The sequence below is a fragment of the Vipera berus genome (assembly GCF_964194415.1).
Source record: "Vipera berus genome assembly, chromosome: 1".
Lineage (NCBI taxonomy): Eukaryota > Metazoa > Chordata > Lepidosauria > Squamata > Viperidae > Vipera > Vipera berus.
In genome coordinates this window covers 268,299,351-268,316,091 of record NC_138202.1, presented here as the reverse complement: position 1 = coordinate 268,316,091, position 16,741 = coordinate 268,299,351, and the positions used below count along the sequence as shown (strand labels likewise).

The 16,741-nt window shown below is 40.0% G+C and overlaps 1 protein-coding gene across 1 annotated transcript; it reads left to right on the top strand.

The window, feature by feature from the left end:
• Positions 1 to 374: 374 nt before the first annotated feature.
• Positions 375 to 16,503, top strand: IFNGR1 (interferon gamma receptor 1). The gene is made up of 7 exons (XM_081334488.1): positions 375 to 601; positions 8,639 to 8,753; positions 8,937 to 9,103; positions 9,939 to 10,084; positions 10,511 to 10,685; positions 12,662 to 12,774; positions 15,798 to 16,503. Exons 1-7 carry the CDS (start codon positions 514 to 516, stop codon positions 16,239 to 16,241), a joined length of 1,248 nt encoding a protein of 415 aa, XP_081190614.1. The 5' UTR covers positions 375 to 513; the 3' UTR covers positions 16,242 to 16,503.
• The last annotated feature ends 238 nt before the right edge of the window (positions 16,504 to 16,741 follow it).

Genomic DNA, 16,741 nt, shown 5'->3' with positions numbered 1-16,741 from the left:
CCAGACATGGAAACGAAAAGGGGGATGGGGGAGAGGAGAGACGACCCCCCCCCCAGGCTTGGTGCGGAGAAAGGCTTTCCTCCAAAGAAAATTGTGCCCTTGAAACATAGCTAAATAAGAAAACTCAGAGCAGGCCACACCTAGGCGCAACTTACAAAGCTTTACGGCAGGGAACCCTAAATAAACAGAAACCCTGATTCATAACTCCTTTGTTACCCAACCAATAAATACCAGTCAACTTTCCTCCGCCCTCCCTTTTCCCGTAGCCAGTACCAATTAGCGGGGATTCTCCTGCAAAAAAAAAAAGTCCAGCAATTGTCCCACCCCTTCTTGGAAAGGCACCGGCTAGGTGGAGCTTGTCTAGGGGGAAGCGACTTCCAGGCCGCGGAAGCTGCCGCCGTCCGTCCGTCCGTCCCGTTCCCCCCTTCCCTTGCCTCCCCCTGCTAGCGCCCTCTTCTCGCTCTTCAAGCCCTAGACGAAATCGGGGCGCGCCCCGAGCCAGGCGTCCAGAAAATGAGGGTCGCCGGGCCCTGGCTCGTCCTGGCGCTCTTAGGCTGGAGCCTCTGCAGCGGCTTGAACGCCCGGGAACCGCAGACGGAAGGTAAGCCGGAGACCAAGAGTTACGAGGAGGTGAAAGCGGGCAGGGATGGCGCCTGCGCTTCATGTCTTACAAGAGGGGGGGAGGGGGAGTGTCAGCCAAATATGGCCTAGGCCAGGGGTCTTCAAACTTGGCCCTTTTATGACTTGTGGACTTCAACTCCCAGAATTCCTCAGCCAGCGAAGCTGGCTGAGGAATTCTGGGAGTTGAAGTCCACAAGTCATAAAAGGGCCAAGTTTGAAGACCCCTGGCCTAGGATGGTGGCTTTCGGGAGGGAGGGAGGGATTTGGGGGGGGAGAGAAGAAAGACCCTGCCTGCCAGAAGAAGCCTACATTAAATCGGGTTTGTCCGGTCCGTGCCTAGATTCTTGTTTTGAACCCTTTTCCTGTTTCTTCCCGTCATGCGCTCTTTTTTCTGTCTGCTCCCACCTCCGCGTATGATGATAACTTTATTGTCACTTTGAATGTACACCAATCGGCATACATCAAAATGAAATTTCCTTGCATACAGCTCTCCAAGGGTCACCACCTCCGATATATCTACTCCTTGTTCGGGGCCCGCTCAAATTTCACATTGTCCATTTTAGTCTCTAGGGCAGGGGTCTTCAAACTCGGCCCTTTTATGACTCGTGGACTTCAACTCCCAGAATTCCTCAGCCAGGCATGCTGGCTGAGGAATTCTGGGAGCTGAAGTCCACGAGTCATAAAAGGGCCGAGTTTGAAGACCTCTGCTCTAGGGAGTGAACGATGGCAAACAGGACAGATGGAAATGGGGCTCCATGTGGATTAGCCCTCAAATTCGCTTGTATTCTGACAACCTCGTCTTCTTTCCTTTTTCTGATCCTGACTCTTCCACCTTTTCCTTAAAGAGGCCTTGCTTCTTTTCACCCCTGGAGCACGCCGCTGCCGCTGCCACCAACTCCTCCAAAAGCCTCTCTCTCTTCCTCTGGGCCTGCCGACAGCCTCATCCAGTTCCTTCGCTCCATAAGCTCCAGGTCCTCTCCTCCTCTGTCTCCTATCAAACGTATCAAATGTCTCAAGGGGAGAAAGAGGGTGAATTTTCGTCTTTTTATTTTAGATTCTCGAATCTAATCAAGGCGTTAAGAATTAACATCAACGAAAAGAGGCTGCACCCGCTTGCTCACAATTTCGAGGGGTGAGGTCTCTTCCCCCCCTTCTTGGCAAAGAGTTCTTCCGGTTTTCCCTGGCAATTTGCTTTAGCTTTTGTTGACTTTCCTTTATTTCTTCCTGCTGTAAGGGACGAGCATTGATTTCCCTCTTGATTTATTTTTAACTCCTAAAACATGATCAAACGCAGGGGTTAATTCCATTTTCTTTTTTTTTACTCCTGTTCGTTATTTATATACGAATATTAATCAAAAAGCCAAAACTGAGAGGCTTACAAACACAGAGTACAATCAACTATATGTACAATATTATAAAAATCATAACTATGACTTCATTAGTATAATGTCCACATGCAACCCGCCTCAAACAGGTGCTTTAAATAAACCAGATTTTCCTAACACACATAGTGGCTGTTAACACATCTAGGAGATAGTGAATAAACTAGTGGAGCATTGTTTTATTCATGCCAGGTTGATTTATCTGAACATATCCTGGTGTTAGGCTCACATCAACCTTGTCTTGTCATTTCCCAGATTTGTACTAGAGTGAAGATGAATCACAGTTCACTGAAACTCACTTAACATGTTTGTCATGATTGATCTTGACTGGTTTCTAAAAAGCTAAGAAACTTTTGTTGTGGTTAATACTTAAATGGAAGACTATGTATAGAATATCCCAAGGCTGTAGATTACACAGGAAAATTTTAAAAAATCTTAGAAGAAAACATGAGCAAATCATTTCCTCAGTGTTGTCACAAAAACAACATGGACATGTCCAGAAGTCACCATGAGTTGTGCTCAGCTTTATGACATCTTTTTACTAGGTTCACCTTTGAGCACAAATAAAACTTGATTAATCAGGAGTAGACAAAGGAATCCTTGTATATTCACACTCGTGGCATCTGCCTACATTTCTGTCCTGCCCCATACTGCTACCTTTTCAAGGTGCTTTTATTTAATGTTAAGTAAAGATGAAGCTGGCCTGATATTATAATAAACCTATATAAAATTGTTCTTTAAGAAAAAAAATGATGCTTATTGTTTCAAAGTGGAACTGTAATGGAAAGTACTTTCTGTAATTGTCATGTTTTTGTTGTTGTTGTTTGGCAATGGCAACTGGTGGGGAGGCAAATTCTGCTTATCATGAGAAGCCCTTAACGTGCAAAATAGACTTGTCACTAAAAAGGGACTTATCAATGAAATAGAGCCACTTTTCCAATGTAATACCCTGATGGCTGGGATCTATGGGAGTTGAAAACCAGTTCAAGACAAAGCACTAGGCTGGGGAAGCTGCGAGAAATGCCTTTTGAAGTTTTAGATTTTTTTTCACCAGATAAGTTGCATAGGAAAAAAACTTTTAATCTTTTTTCAACTTGTTGAAAACTTTTAATTGTGCATTAGTTCTTTTTAAAAACATCTGAAAGATACTCCTTTTGTAAGCTATTCCTGAGTGAAGCATCTGTATCCCACCTTTAGTATTTTTACAAATAATTCAAGGTGGCGAACTTACACAACACACCTTCCTCCTCCTACTTTCCGAACAACCACTCTGTGAGGTGGGCTGGGCTGAGAGAGTCTAGCTCAGGGGTAGGCAACCTTGGCTCTTTTATGACTCGTGGATTTCAACTCCCAGTTGGAGTTGAAGTCCACGAGTCATAAAAGAGCCAAGGTTGCCTACCCCTGGTCTAGTTCAAAGTCACCCAACTGGCTTTCATGGGTAAGGTGGGATTTAGCTTTTCTCCTTCATCATAGTACAGCAGTGTTAGTGAGGGTTTTTTCCTTCTTCAAATAAGAAAGTAGAGAACAGATAAAATCATTTTATTGTGCAGGGTGGTTTTTATTATTTATCGGCAAGCAGCTCCTTGCTGTTATAAAAGGTATTTCTGAAGTTAAGTAAGTTTTCAGTCATTCCTGCTTTCCTTTTAAAGAGCATGCCGTGCCAAGTGCAGCCACAGGAATGAGAATCATGCTTAAGTGGTTAAGACCTTAGTTACAAAAGTCCCAGCATAAGTGTTGTCAGTGCATACAAACACAGAAAGTTGGGGATAGCCTCGCTTATACTGCTGTGTATCTGATGACACTCTGTAAATGGAGGCAAGATGATTTTGTGTTGTACCAAAGATGTTTTTTTCACGAGGCAACTGGGGTTTCTTGGTTTTCTTTGAAGACATTTTGCTTCTCATCCAAGAAGCTTCTTCAGCTCTGTCTGGAGAGGAATGGAAGGATTTATACTCCTTGCGACAGCTGGTCATTTGCATTCTTTTAGAGCATAATTGATGCCATCTGGAAGTTTTATCTGTGTCGTCAGAGACACTTGAGTAGTACAGATGGGTGTGGAGCCTTCTTGGAACTGTGACAGAACTGTGTTGAGAGAACTGTGTTGTAGACCAGAGGTCCCCAACCTTTTGAGCACCAGGGACCGGTTCTGTAGAGAGAGGCTTTTCCACAGACCGGAGGGGGCATGGTTTCATGTACTGCCTGCATCCCATGGATGGGGCTTTACTTGTTTGCGTGGACCGGTTTCAGGCATGCCACGGCCCGGTACCGGTCCACGGACCAGGGGTTGGGGACCCCTATTGTAGACTATAGATGATGTCATATCCCTCCCCCTCTGCTGAAAGAGGACTGTTCAATTTTGACATAGGCCTCTTTGACTTCTGTTTCAAACCAGCAGTCCTCTCTGTCCGAAATATGGACTTTGCTGTCTTCGAAAGAGTGGCCTTTGTCTTTTAAATGCAGATCGACTGCTGAATCTTGTCCTGATAGGTTCGTTCTCCTATGTTGTGCTATATGTTTATGAAGTGGTTGTGTTGTTTCCCCAATGTACAGATCTGCACATGGCTCACTGCATTTTAGTGAATATACTACACTGCTCCTTTTGCATCTGGGTGTTTTACCCTTGGGATGGACAAGCTTCTGCCTTAGTGTATTCTTGGGTTTGAAGTGTGCATGTATGTTGTGTTGGCTGAAGGTGACCCTGACGACACAGATAAACTTCCAGATGGCATCAACAACTCTCTAAAAGAATGCAAATGACCAGCTGTCTGCAAGGAGTATAAATCCTTCCATTTCCCACCATCCAGTCAGAGCTGAAGAAGCTTCTTGAATGAGAAGCAAAATACCTTCAAAGAAAAACAAGAAACTCCAGTTGCTTCGTGAAAAAGCATCTTTGGGACAACTATGACCTGGATGACTGAGAATCTCCACAGACATTGTGTTAATGCTGAGGTGCATTTTTGTCTAAAGACAATTATGTGCATTGCAGTAGGATACCTCTCTTCATAAAAAGAAATGGTGTAAGGGAATTCCATTTATAGACATATTGATTGGATTGCTTGTATACATTTTATAAAATACTGCATATTTTTATGCTCTGGACAGTTTGTCTTCCCTTGAATGACATACAGGTAATCCTTTATGTACGACTACATTTGAACGCAAAATTTCTGTTGTGAAGCAAGACAGTTGTTACGTGGGTTTTGCCCCATTTTATGACTTTTCTTGCCACAGTTGCTAAGTGAATCACTGCAGTGGTTAAGTTAGTAACACCGTTGTTAAGTGAATCTGGCTTCCCCATTGACTTTGTCAGAAGGTTGTAAAAGGGGATCACGTAACCGTGGGACACTGCAACCGTCATAAATACGTGCCAGTTGCCAAGCGTCTGGATTTTGATTATGTGACCACGGGGATGCTGCAACAGTCATAAGTGTGAAAAAGGTCATAAGTCACTTTTTTCAGTGCCGTTGTAACGTTGAACAGTCACTAAATGAATGGTTGTAAGTTGAGGACTACAAGTACTTGATTCCCTCAGCTAGAGCAAATTGGAGGAAGAATTTAAAAGGGGAGGGCTAGTGATGGGTGACTTACCAGTTAACTAACTAGCACAGGTCATTTGGGCCCCAGATATAATGGTGTTTGCCCAAAGAAGGTAGGTTTATTCTAGACCAGCAGGCTCTCTAAAGCATGTCAACAATGCCTGGGTCTTATTTCCCAGAGCAAACGTGTTCAGCAAACATTGCTCAGCTCTCCTCTCTTTGCTTCCTCTGCTTCAAAGCAAGATAGTTGGGTGTTTGCTAGTATCTTTCAATATCTCAGCAGCAGAGCAGCCAAACGAAACCCCAGTTTGAACTTTTGAAGAAGTTGAAGAGAGCTGCAGAAATGTAGAGTAGAAATTGCTGACCTCCACAATCTCAAGGCCTCACCACAGTGAGCATAATTTACTGAAGCCTGCCTTCAGAACAACCACCATTTTTTAAGAGGCAGGGTTTCCCCCCCCCCTTCTCCAACGGCATTGATCTTCTGCATTGATCTTCTGCATCTAGGAGGCCTACAATTGTGGCCTAGACTGTACGAGTGAAATACCTCTTGTTCATTGCGGATTGATTGCAAGCTAGGATATAAAATGAGTTTCTCCATGCCAATTAGTTAACGTAGTCCGGTGTAGAATATACCACATGAGTTTAATCTCTTTCTTGCCATGGTTTTTTTCTGGTTTATTTACTCTAGGCTACTTGGTAGTAGAAGAGACAGACTTGGAAGCACTCACTATCGGATTGGAATTTTAATGAAATACATACACATTTCTATATATTTTAGCAGTTCTTTATTTTAGTAGTCGTTGTAATAACCAGTATTAACTAACAAGGCAAGTAGGCTCTTCCGAAAAGTAACAGGATCACTCCCCAATTTCCAGTAACACGTACCATGACCAATAATTCAAACATGTTGATGCTATTTTGAAAAATGGGGAGCAGAAGGGAAAATAGGAAGGTTGCAACATCAAAATGAATTAAATTGATTGTTTTAATCAAGAACATCTTTGCTGAAACACAGACTTTTGGCATTGTTAGACATATATCTATGACCAAATGGCTTGTTCAATGCTGGCATGATCAACAGACCAGTCCTTTTTTTAGTGTCAGTTCTAGAAACCTCTTTTAAAAGGGAGTCATCTTGATATTTAATCTTATGAAATGTAATATTTTCAATGCACAAATCTGGTCTTGCTATTTCCCCCCCCCCCCTTTTTTTCCCTTTGTCTTAAGAATGAGGAACCTGCAGTGCTTTACTGAATGACAACATTTAGCAACTTTGGTTAGCATTGCTAACAGTGAGGAACACTAACTAATGTTGTAGTTCAGCAGTAGCTGGAAGGGCTGCAGGTTCTCCTCTCCTGAAAACAACGAGCAAAAAGAAGATCTCTTGTTTGCAACTGTGCAAAATAAACTTATTTGATAGCCCAAACGTTATTCCACAGAGTTAGAATGTTTTTGATGTATTTATCTTATGCATGCTTAAGATAGAATACAAGGTAGCACTTTCAAAATATGTTCCAGTGGGAGAAGCTCAGTTTGGACCATTTCCCCCCTAGATCAGGGGGAGGCAACCTTGGCTCTTTTATGTCTCGTGGACTTCAACTCCCAGAATTCCTGAGCCAGCATGGCTCATCTTGGAAACCTCTCCCTTTCCTCTCAGCATGGCTGGCTTAGGAATTCTGGGAGTTGAAGTCCACGAATCATAAAAGAGCCGAGGTTGCCTACCCCTGGCCTAGATCCATTAGTGAAGATGTTTGCTAGCTGAAAAGCAGTGTGTGCTGAACAAAGAAGCAAGGAGAGTGGCAACTTTATTAAACAACATGAGTAAAAACATAACTTGTGGATTCCAATACAAGAGGAAGTTTCTCTTTAATGTCAAAGAAATTTGGAGAGTTCCTTTCTCTAGTTCCCACTCAGTAGGCACGGTGACCACTTCAGATGGCTATTTTCTCTGCATGCTTCAGAACTCTGTTAATCAAAGAACGGACTTTGGAATTCAGAATTATGTATCTTCCAATTAGATGGGAAGCTGCAGTAATAAATATAGTTTAACTGTATAATACTTCTGCAGTTAACAACTAACCCTTTGCAACCTAGTTACTTACGTGTTTATAACAGTGTTTTCTTATCACCCCGCTTGGAAGCAAATGAAGTAAGGACTGTATGCACTTTTCTTAACTATCCTGGCGTTGTCAATTTAACTTTGGATATTTTAAATATTCGAATACCAATTCTCTTGTGCTGGTTGATGACCACAATGAAGTTAAGTAAGTAAGTAAATGGAGGCCAAGCCATACAGAGTGCTGAAAATTGAAAACCAGTTACTGGAACTGACTATGGAAGCTTACTAGTCAACAGTGCGGCAAGTTCAGCAGCTGCCAAGTCATCTTCAAAGGCAATTCCATTGAAAGCACATTGCAGTAGTCTTAACTTTTTGACAAATGAGTGTGAGTCAGTTTTGCAAGGGCCTCCCGGTCTCACAAAATGTGTTGCTTCAAAGGGAACGCAATCCTGATTCAGAATCAGCTTGGGGAATAGGATCGTGCCCGTTCAATCTCTGCATGTTTGCACCCACACAGCCCCTCATAGCCTCCAGATACTGGGTCAGAACCATTACAACATCCTTGGTGTGGTCTGGCCTGAAATGGCAGCATACAGTTGAGCATTATTAGCAAACTGATGATGTCTCGCCAAAGTAATAAATAGCTTCTCGCTGTTATCTGTTTATGAGAGAGCTTTATTACTGGAAGAGCCATGTGTGCTTGACAATTCTTCCCCCGCACATTCATATTGATTGGTACTGTATGCTCAGAAAGGAGCAGAATTATTGCAAAACAGTGGCCCTAAACAGCTATGGTCAGCGGTATCAAACACTGCTGAAAGATCCAGGAAGAAGCACATTTTACCCCACATCCAGGTCCCAGCAGAGGTCATTAATCAAAGTCCTACATGTTTCTCTCCTATACTTAATTCCTGCATCTGTTTCTTCTAGGATAAATCTCAAAACCTTCCCTAGTAAAAGAAGATAGTTACTGATAGCATCTTTATAGCTGTTTTGTTAAACTTCATTAAAATCTGTATATATTTTTTTGTTTTTAGTTCCTTCCCCAAAAAACGTTACTGTAAAATTATATAACAACAATATCTCTGTATACTGGGATAATGGAAGTCCATCCTTAGAACCTTTATTTACAGTGCAGATGAAGTGCTACAGGTAAGACTATTTTCATTTCAAACTCTGCATTTTGTTTTATAATGCTTTTCTCAATTTTTGTCACCGATTTTGTTGCCCAGTAAATCAGCAAAACCAATAGACACAAATTTTCTTTTTTTTTACTTTTTAAAAATAGTTTGACTATAAACTGAACCCTTTTTTTTTCTTCCCCATTTTCGGCAGCACTGCTGTTTACAAGGAAATTGATACTTGCATAAACATAAAGCAACATTATTGTGATCTTACCAACAAAACTGATAACTGTGAAACTTTCTGGGTCGGAGTGAAAGCTCTTTCTGGACAACACCAATCTGAATACGTTGAAAAAAAATTTGACGTTCTCAGGGATGGTAAGTGATCATTCATATATACAGTTTAGATCAGGGGTCAGCAACCTGAAACAGTGAAAAAGCCACTCGGAACCAGTTCCCTCACAAAAGGAAAAGCTGGGAGCCGCAAAAAATATGTGTGCATGTGCGTACATGCGCACATGCGCAGAACAGGGTTTGACTGAAGAGTAGAGCCAAGGCGAGATATGCACGTATCCTGCATATTTGAATTGATTGGTTGAACTTTTTTAGTCCCACTTTTTTTTTGGGGGGGGGACTGCACATGGCAGAGGACCGGGAGCCGCAGGAGACGGCTGAAAGAGCCGCATGTGGCTCCGGAGCCGCAGGTTGCAGACCTGTGGTTTAGATCAAAGGTATTTACCACTTTTTAGAAGTTGATTATTAATGATGCCACCTAGTGTGGTAATGAAAGGTCTGCAAGGAAACAACCAAGCTCAAAGAGCCCCAAACACCCCACAGTCCTTCAAGTTAGGAGAGGTTCTCTTCTGCTGAGAAAGGGGTGCATATCGGCTCTTTCAATGCTTTGTTACTTTCATTTTCCTCCAAGATGGGGTACAGACAGCAACAGGACAGGATTAACTAGAATGGACCAGAAGCACGTCATCCCCAAAATATTCTTGCGCTCTCCAAATTTTATAAGGCAGATGGGATTTTGAGTTTTGACAATATTCATCACTTTGTAAAAGTGGTCCCTTGATTGTGTTTCCTACATGATTGTTCCCAGAAAGTGACTTATACCATTGCATTCTATTTCTAAATAAATGAGCATCTTATTAGAATGTTGTGTTTTGTTGTCAAAATTTGATACTAACAAGAAATTTTGCAACTCTTTCAGGCCAAATAGGACCTCCAAAGTTCAATCTTTCCATTGATGGTCAGGATATTGTAGTCGATATTGAACCACCTTTATTTCCATATGGTAACCTAATTGAGCGCTTCACCTACAAATTGTTCATTTGGGAAAAGGGACACCCAGAAGAGGTATATTTTAAGACTCTATTTTTTCTTCCTAATATTTGTGCCTTTGATGCTGTATTCAAAAAAAGTCATTAAGCCTTGTGAACTTAGGCATGGCTGCTCCTGCCGTCTCTGACACTGGTGGAAGCAGAATAGAGAACGGCAAGTGAAGCTGAATGTCACCAATAATCTCTTCTTTGGCAGGATACCTCCTGCCAGTGTCCACTTGATCAGCCCTTCAAGGTGGACCACACTAGGAAACCAAAATCCTGCAGTTCAATATTATTTTTATTATAAAGATATAGTAGCAGAATCTTGCAAGATTGAATGTGACTCTTGGGAAATTCAAAACTCACAGGTTTGGAAACAACGTTCCAGAAAACTTTCCGCTCATTATGTTTACATTTCTTACAGGAAGTTCTAACTGCAATATATCTCATTTTTTAATAGCGACAAGAGGTTGTCTCAGATGACTGGTATCTTGAACCATCATCCACTTTACCTCTGTCTGTTCCTTTGGATACCTCTTACTGTATTTCCGCTCAAGTCTTTTCATCGGCACTAACAAAGGTTGGTGAAGAATCAGAAGAAAAATGCATCTCACCAACTCCCACGTCCCGCCTAGGTAAAGATTTTAAATCTTCAGCAAATAGATAATTGTACAAAATATTCCGTCCTAAAGCTCAACACATTTCTGTCAGCATCTCATTTTCACATGTCTGTGGGAAAGGGTTTTCTCTCAGTGTGTTGCAAAGTATTATTTATTGAAAAATCCCGAGGGGCAGAAGAGAGCAAAAAAAGCATACGTTGGATTCTCCTCTCCTCTCCTTCCCCTCCCCTCCTCCATTTTTCTTTTCTCTTTGTTTATAAATTCCATCTAGTAATATTAATTTTAATTTTAAATTTTAACTTTGTCTTAATCCTGTGGGCTAGTATTAATTTAATTCTATTTTATCTTTCCTTTTTGTATTGTTTTAACTTGCCCTGTGAACCGCCCTGAGTCCTTCGGGAATAGGGCGGTATATAAAATCAATTAATAAATAAATAATAATAAATATTGAGAGCAAAGAGCCATTATTTTGAGATGATAAATTTACTATATCTGATTTTAAAACACTGAAATTTGCATTTCAGCTTGCAGAATGTCATGGTAAAAGTAACATACAGTATAGTGTATGTCTAGGTTGAACCTCTTTGTGTACTTTGAATTAAGCATTTTGTTCAGCGGAGCTTCTTCCCTACCAAATTTTACAAAAGATTTTGTGCTTTTAAAAGAATGAGCTATAGAGAATCAAAATGTATGGTTTGGAATAGTGAGAAATTAGGTGGAGTTTCTAATTGGATTGTAGCATATTTCTCTTCCCCATTTTTTAATCAAAAAAAGAGGAAGGCTATTCAAATTTTAACTCTTGAAAAATAATGCAAATTCTATACCTTTCCAAATTATTGGTTTTCTCAATAAAGTGATATCTTTTTATGAAAGATGAACATATTATATGATTTATCATACTGACAGTTGAAGCTGCAACTAATGAATATCCATTTCAGGGGTCCTAAATGTAGGTAGTTCTGACCATTCATAAATTTAGGAATTAGATTTTTTAGAAAAAAAATATGTCTAATCTTTCTAACTATTGGATCAAGAGCTTCAGGCTGGAAAAATTGCACATGGAAAGTAAATTCTAACTTATAAACAACTGCATTATAGGAATTAGTGTCACAGTTTCATTGAAAACTCTTGAAGGATATATTAACATTTTGAGACAGTATGTATGGATTTATTGGTATAGTCATAGCAGGAATTATTACCAAAGTGCATCTGTAGCTGACACTGCAATTATTTATAAAGTTATTCAGAAACAACTAATTCCTACCAACTAATTAAAATCAGTAAATGAGAGAAGAGATAGTCCATCCTATTAAGGAAAAGAAGTGTTGGAGTCCTGCATCTGTTTTATAGGACTTGGCAATTCTATTCTGAGCTGTCTTTTTTTAAGTAGCATATTTTTTAGCAAAATATTTATATTTTTATACATTTGTACACAGTTTAACATCCAAGCACTAATGCAAGGTTTAAGGCTGAGTGAAATATTTCTACCAATATTATTTCTACTGTGGTGTGTACTTGTTCTATTTTTCTAACTGCTTCTGTCATCTTTGCTTTCCATGAAGCTTTTTTTCTCATTATCTCTGCCCTGGAAACTATTTATATCTGTATAATTGTACTATAGTCCAAAGTTGGAGCTCCCCTAGTTGTACAGAATATTATTGTGGAAGTATTTCAATCTGTTGGTGTTCCCTGCCCCTAATTTCCTATAATATCAAGCTAGCTGGCTACCTCAGTATGAAATGATTTTATAATTGGATTCATTTAAATACAGTGGATTATGCTTTTTTTTTGGACAATGGCTGCATACATTTGTGTGTTTAGGGAGTTGCATAAGTTCATTAGGCTTTATTAAAGAAGGACCAGTTAACTGCTGGATAACTATATATCTTCTTTTTTTTTTTGAGGTGTATAGAAAATGTACATCATGTGGTGATAATAGACATTCAGCATTAATTTTTATATAATAACGTGTGTCTTTTTTAATTTTGTAGGTTTTACACTAACGTTATGTTTTGGAATTATTGCCTTGGTTACTCTAGTAATCATTCTCGCCGTAGTCTTTATAAAACTTCAGGAGAGAAGAATTAAGCTTCCAAAATCTCTGGTAAGGTACCCCAATATCTTTTATTCCGTCTGAGCTACCAGCTTTATGTTTATTGCAAGGTTATTTTAACATAATCTTGCAAATCTGAAAGTACCCCACCTATCCCTCCCCTTTTACTCTCCCCAAAACTAGGGAGGGTCTCTTCTGAGATGCTTTTGCCACTGCTTCTCCTTCACACTCAGTTTCCGTTTTATCAGATCATTTTCTAGGGCAGGGGGAGGCAACCTTGGCTCTTTTATGACTCGTGGACTTCAACTCCCAGAATTCCTGAGCCAGCCACGCTGAGGGGAAAGGGAGAGGTTTCCATGCTGAGCCATGCTGGCTCAGGAATTCTGGGAGTTGAAGTCCACGAGTCATAAAAGAGCCAAGGTTGCCTCCCCCTGGTTTAGGGCCTAGGCTGCAGCTTTTCCTCTCCGAAGGTCATTCCCCCAGAACATTACAGTGGGTTTGTGAGTTCAACATTTCTGTCATTAGAAGTGCTCTCTAGTAAGCCTTATGTTGCTGCAATGAGGCTTCGCTTTGCGGAGCAAAATATATCGAGGGCACCTCACTACCCGCAGAACCCATAGAAGGCTAGTGCCAATCTCAGTATTTATTCAGCCATGATAACATTGTAAATAAGATCAGAAGGCCATAGTAAAAAGGGATCCTAGTGAAGTCCTAAAAACTCCTTGTTCTTGGTTTAGCCAAATTATTTGTCCTTAAGGTGGACATTAATAACCAGTGTTTTTGGATGCTTAAATAATAAATAATAATAAATGGGCGAATTACGGAGGTTGTTTTCCATTAACTTCCTTAGTGCTGCTGTGAGATTTTTCAGGAAAGGGTGTAACAGTTTGGCAGTATGTTTTTGTATTCAAATATAAAACAAAATCAAACAGAAGCAAAGGAATATTTATTAAGCAATACTAATTTCAGAACTCTGTTACATACTAGTTGCAACCAAATCCAGCTAGTATTATCTGTATTCATGCAGAACAATCAAAGCAACCAATGTTGACAATAATAGCACAGCATGATTTCTTTTTAAATCCCATTTATATCCCGCCCTTCTCCGAAGACTCAGGGCGGCTTACAATCTAAAGCACAAATCAATGTGCTTAGCAACATTCTATGTATATGCCTGCTTATTAGGGCTTTCGGGGGCCCCCCAAGCGGCATTATTACAAAGTCAGCTTATTGCCCCCAACAATCTGGGTCCTCATTTTACCTACCTCGGAAGGATGGAAGGCTGAGTCAACCTTGAGCCTGGTGGGACTCGAACCTGCACTAATTGCAGGCAGCTGGTGTTACTTAAGGAGGCATTAGCCCACTACACCACCATGTATTATGCTGAAATTACTACAAGGAATTATCAGAAGACCAAATGAATGGTATCCTTAAGCATCCAAAAACTAAAATAATATGCATTCCCATCAATCTTATAGTGTGGCTCTCAGTGCAGATCTTTATATTTGTTATCTTACTGGATACATTTAACTGTTGCATCATCATCATTATTAGTACAATTAATATTATGGTTTGTTGCAGTCAGCCAGATGTTCAGACTGGGATTGGCATTTTTGTCTACCTATCGAGTCCTTCCCAAGGACCTGGGATAGGCAGATCTGGATGTTTTATGGGTGTTACAGATAGCATTGCAGGATGAAAGCTGTTCCCAGTAAAGCTGCCTTTTGCAATTGACTGATGGCGACATAGTCAATGCCGATGGTGTTCAAGTTGTGCTCTAATTGTTCATTATTATTACTATTATTTTAGTTGGTTGAACAATCAGACAACTGTTTAGACTGGATTTTTATTTTTATCTACATATTAAATCTTTCCCAAGGCCCTGGGTTGCGATGTTAAAGGTATATTATTGCTACTTGTTTTCATGTGGAAAGCAGTAATATAAAGTTTTATTAATTGGATGAATGTAACATCAGTATTGTCCAGAATGTTAATTGTTGGTCTTCCAGTATCTTTCCTCTTAGTTTTATTTCAGTTTCCATTAAAACTGTAAACCAAATGTCTTGGTTTTGGTCACATTCCCTGACCAAGTTTTGGTCACATTCCCTGACCAAGTTTATGAATTTTAGAATCCACAAATGATAGTGTATCATCAAATAAAATGTTTAACTTTAGAATGCACGCTGTATTATAAAGATATTTCATCTAAATTCACTACTCAGTAGTTGAGGAAAAATTTCAACATATTCCAGTGATCTGGAGTTTGAATTTATTATGTACTATCAGGTTGTTGACTCATAGCAATTACATAGTTTTTCTCCATGATCCTGATCTGTTAGGATCATTGATTAATTAACTGATTGCCTATCACATTTATATGGTACCACAATCACACAAAGACTCTCAGTGTCTTAGCTGATTATGTCAAAATAACAGATACCCCTTAAAATATATAGTCACATATATTAATTTGGTCTGTGTTCCCCTTTGCTCAGTATTCATTCAGTAAACTTTCAATGTAAGGTTATGTTGCATGAACAGTGCCAGGTAATCCTTGATTTATAATCACAATAAAGACTTCTGCAACTTTTTTCCCCCACAGTCTTTAAGTGAGAGACCATGATTTGCAACCTCTTGCTGGCTTCTCCATTGACTTATCAGAAGCCATTTGGGAAGGTCAGAAGCCATTTGGGAAGGTCACAAATGGCAATCATATGAATGCAGGACACTGCAACTGTTGTAAGTGCAAGCTGATGGCCAGGCACTTGGATTGCAGTCATGTGACGGCAGGGACATAAGTAGGAGAACTGATCACAAGTCACATTTTTTAGCGCTGTTTTAACTTAGATAGCTAAAGGAAGGGTCCTAAATCAAGGACCAATTGTACAGAGGGAGAGAGAATTTGTTCAATCTCAACTAGGAAAAACTTAGACAGATCAAGATCTCTCTGTCCTAGTTTCACCTGCCAGATTAGGGATAGTTTAGCTCTCTGCTATAATTCCTATTTCATCCCTTTCTGCAGTTCTAAAAAATGGAATGGATGGCTGACTTCTTGTTGTTACATTTTTTTGAAGGTGACTGTGGTAAGAAACCAAGTCAGCAATACCGAATATAAGCCAGAATGCAAATATGACATTATAACATCAACATCCTACAAGCCAATGGTAACATGTGAAGATGAAAAACCAGTAGAGAAATCAGATGTCACTGAGAAGGTAAAAATCGTTGATGCCAATTATAGCAAAGAAGTGGATATCGATGGTTCCCAAGGAATCCAAAGTGCAAGGAGCGTCCAAGAGGACATGGCTGTAGAAATCTCTGAAAATGAACAGATTTATGAAGACAATGTCACAGATTACTCTAAATCAATCACTGGCCAAGACACATGTCCTGATCTTCAAAATCTGGATCTTCCCAGAGCAGATGTCCAAAAACCCACGGTCCTAAGGTGCTCAATAAAACCATCTGGGTATGACAAACCCCACTGGGTAGACGTAAGTTCTGGAGAAGAATTCTGATGACCCTCCGAAAATTGGAAAAGCCGTTTTTCCTATGAAAGAGCATTATTGGAAACCATCAGAAGCATCCACAGCCATGCTTGTGAGCACTTTAACCCTTGTAGCACAGTGGGACTTCATATAGCTTGATGGTATAAAACCTGAGATGAGCACTTGTAGATGTCAACGAACTGAATTGAAGCTACACTCCTATAGATACTTGGTAAAAATAAGTCTTATTGCATTCACTCCATTTTGAATAGATATTCGTAAGATTCTAACAGAATGAAGCTGACTTGATATCCTTTTATTGAAAAGCTGGTATTTTCTAAATATGTTAGACTATAAATCCTATAATTCTTTCCTAGTGGCCTTGATTGTGTGCTGGAATATCTGGAGAGCACTGTTCTGCCCTTTTGTTCTCAGAGCAATTATTTTTCTCCTGACAAAAGTATAAAGATGGTTAAAGATAGAGGGATTAATTGACAAGAGGCTTCTGTCCATGTTGATTATTAGAAGAG

Excerpts from the sequence above, each read along its gene's own strand:
- IFNGR1 (XM_081334488.1), top strand. The coding sequence starts at position 514 with ATGAGGGTCGCCGGGCCCTGGCTCGTCCTGGCGCTCTTAGGCTGGAGC. Across the intron at positions 8,754-8,936 it reads GTGCAGATGAAGTGCTACAG|CACTGCTGTTTACAAGGAAA; the intron begins GTAAGACTATTT and ends CATTTTCGGCAG. Across the intron at positions 9,104-9,938 it reads ATTTGACGTTCTCAGGGATG|GCCAAATAGGACCTCCAAAG; the intron begins GTAAGTGATCAT and ends CAACTCTTTCAG.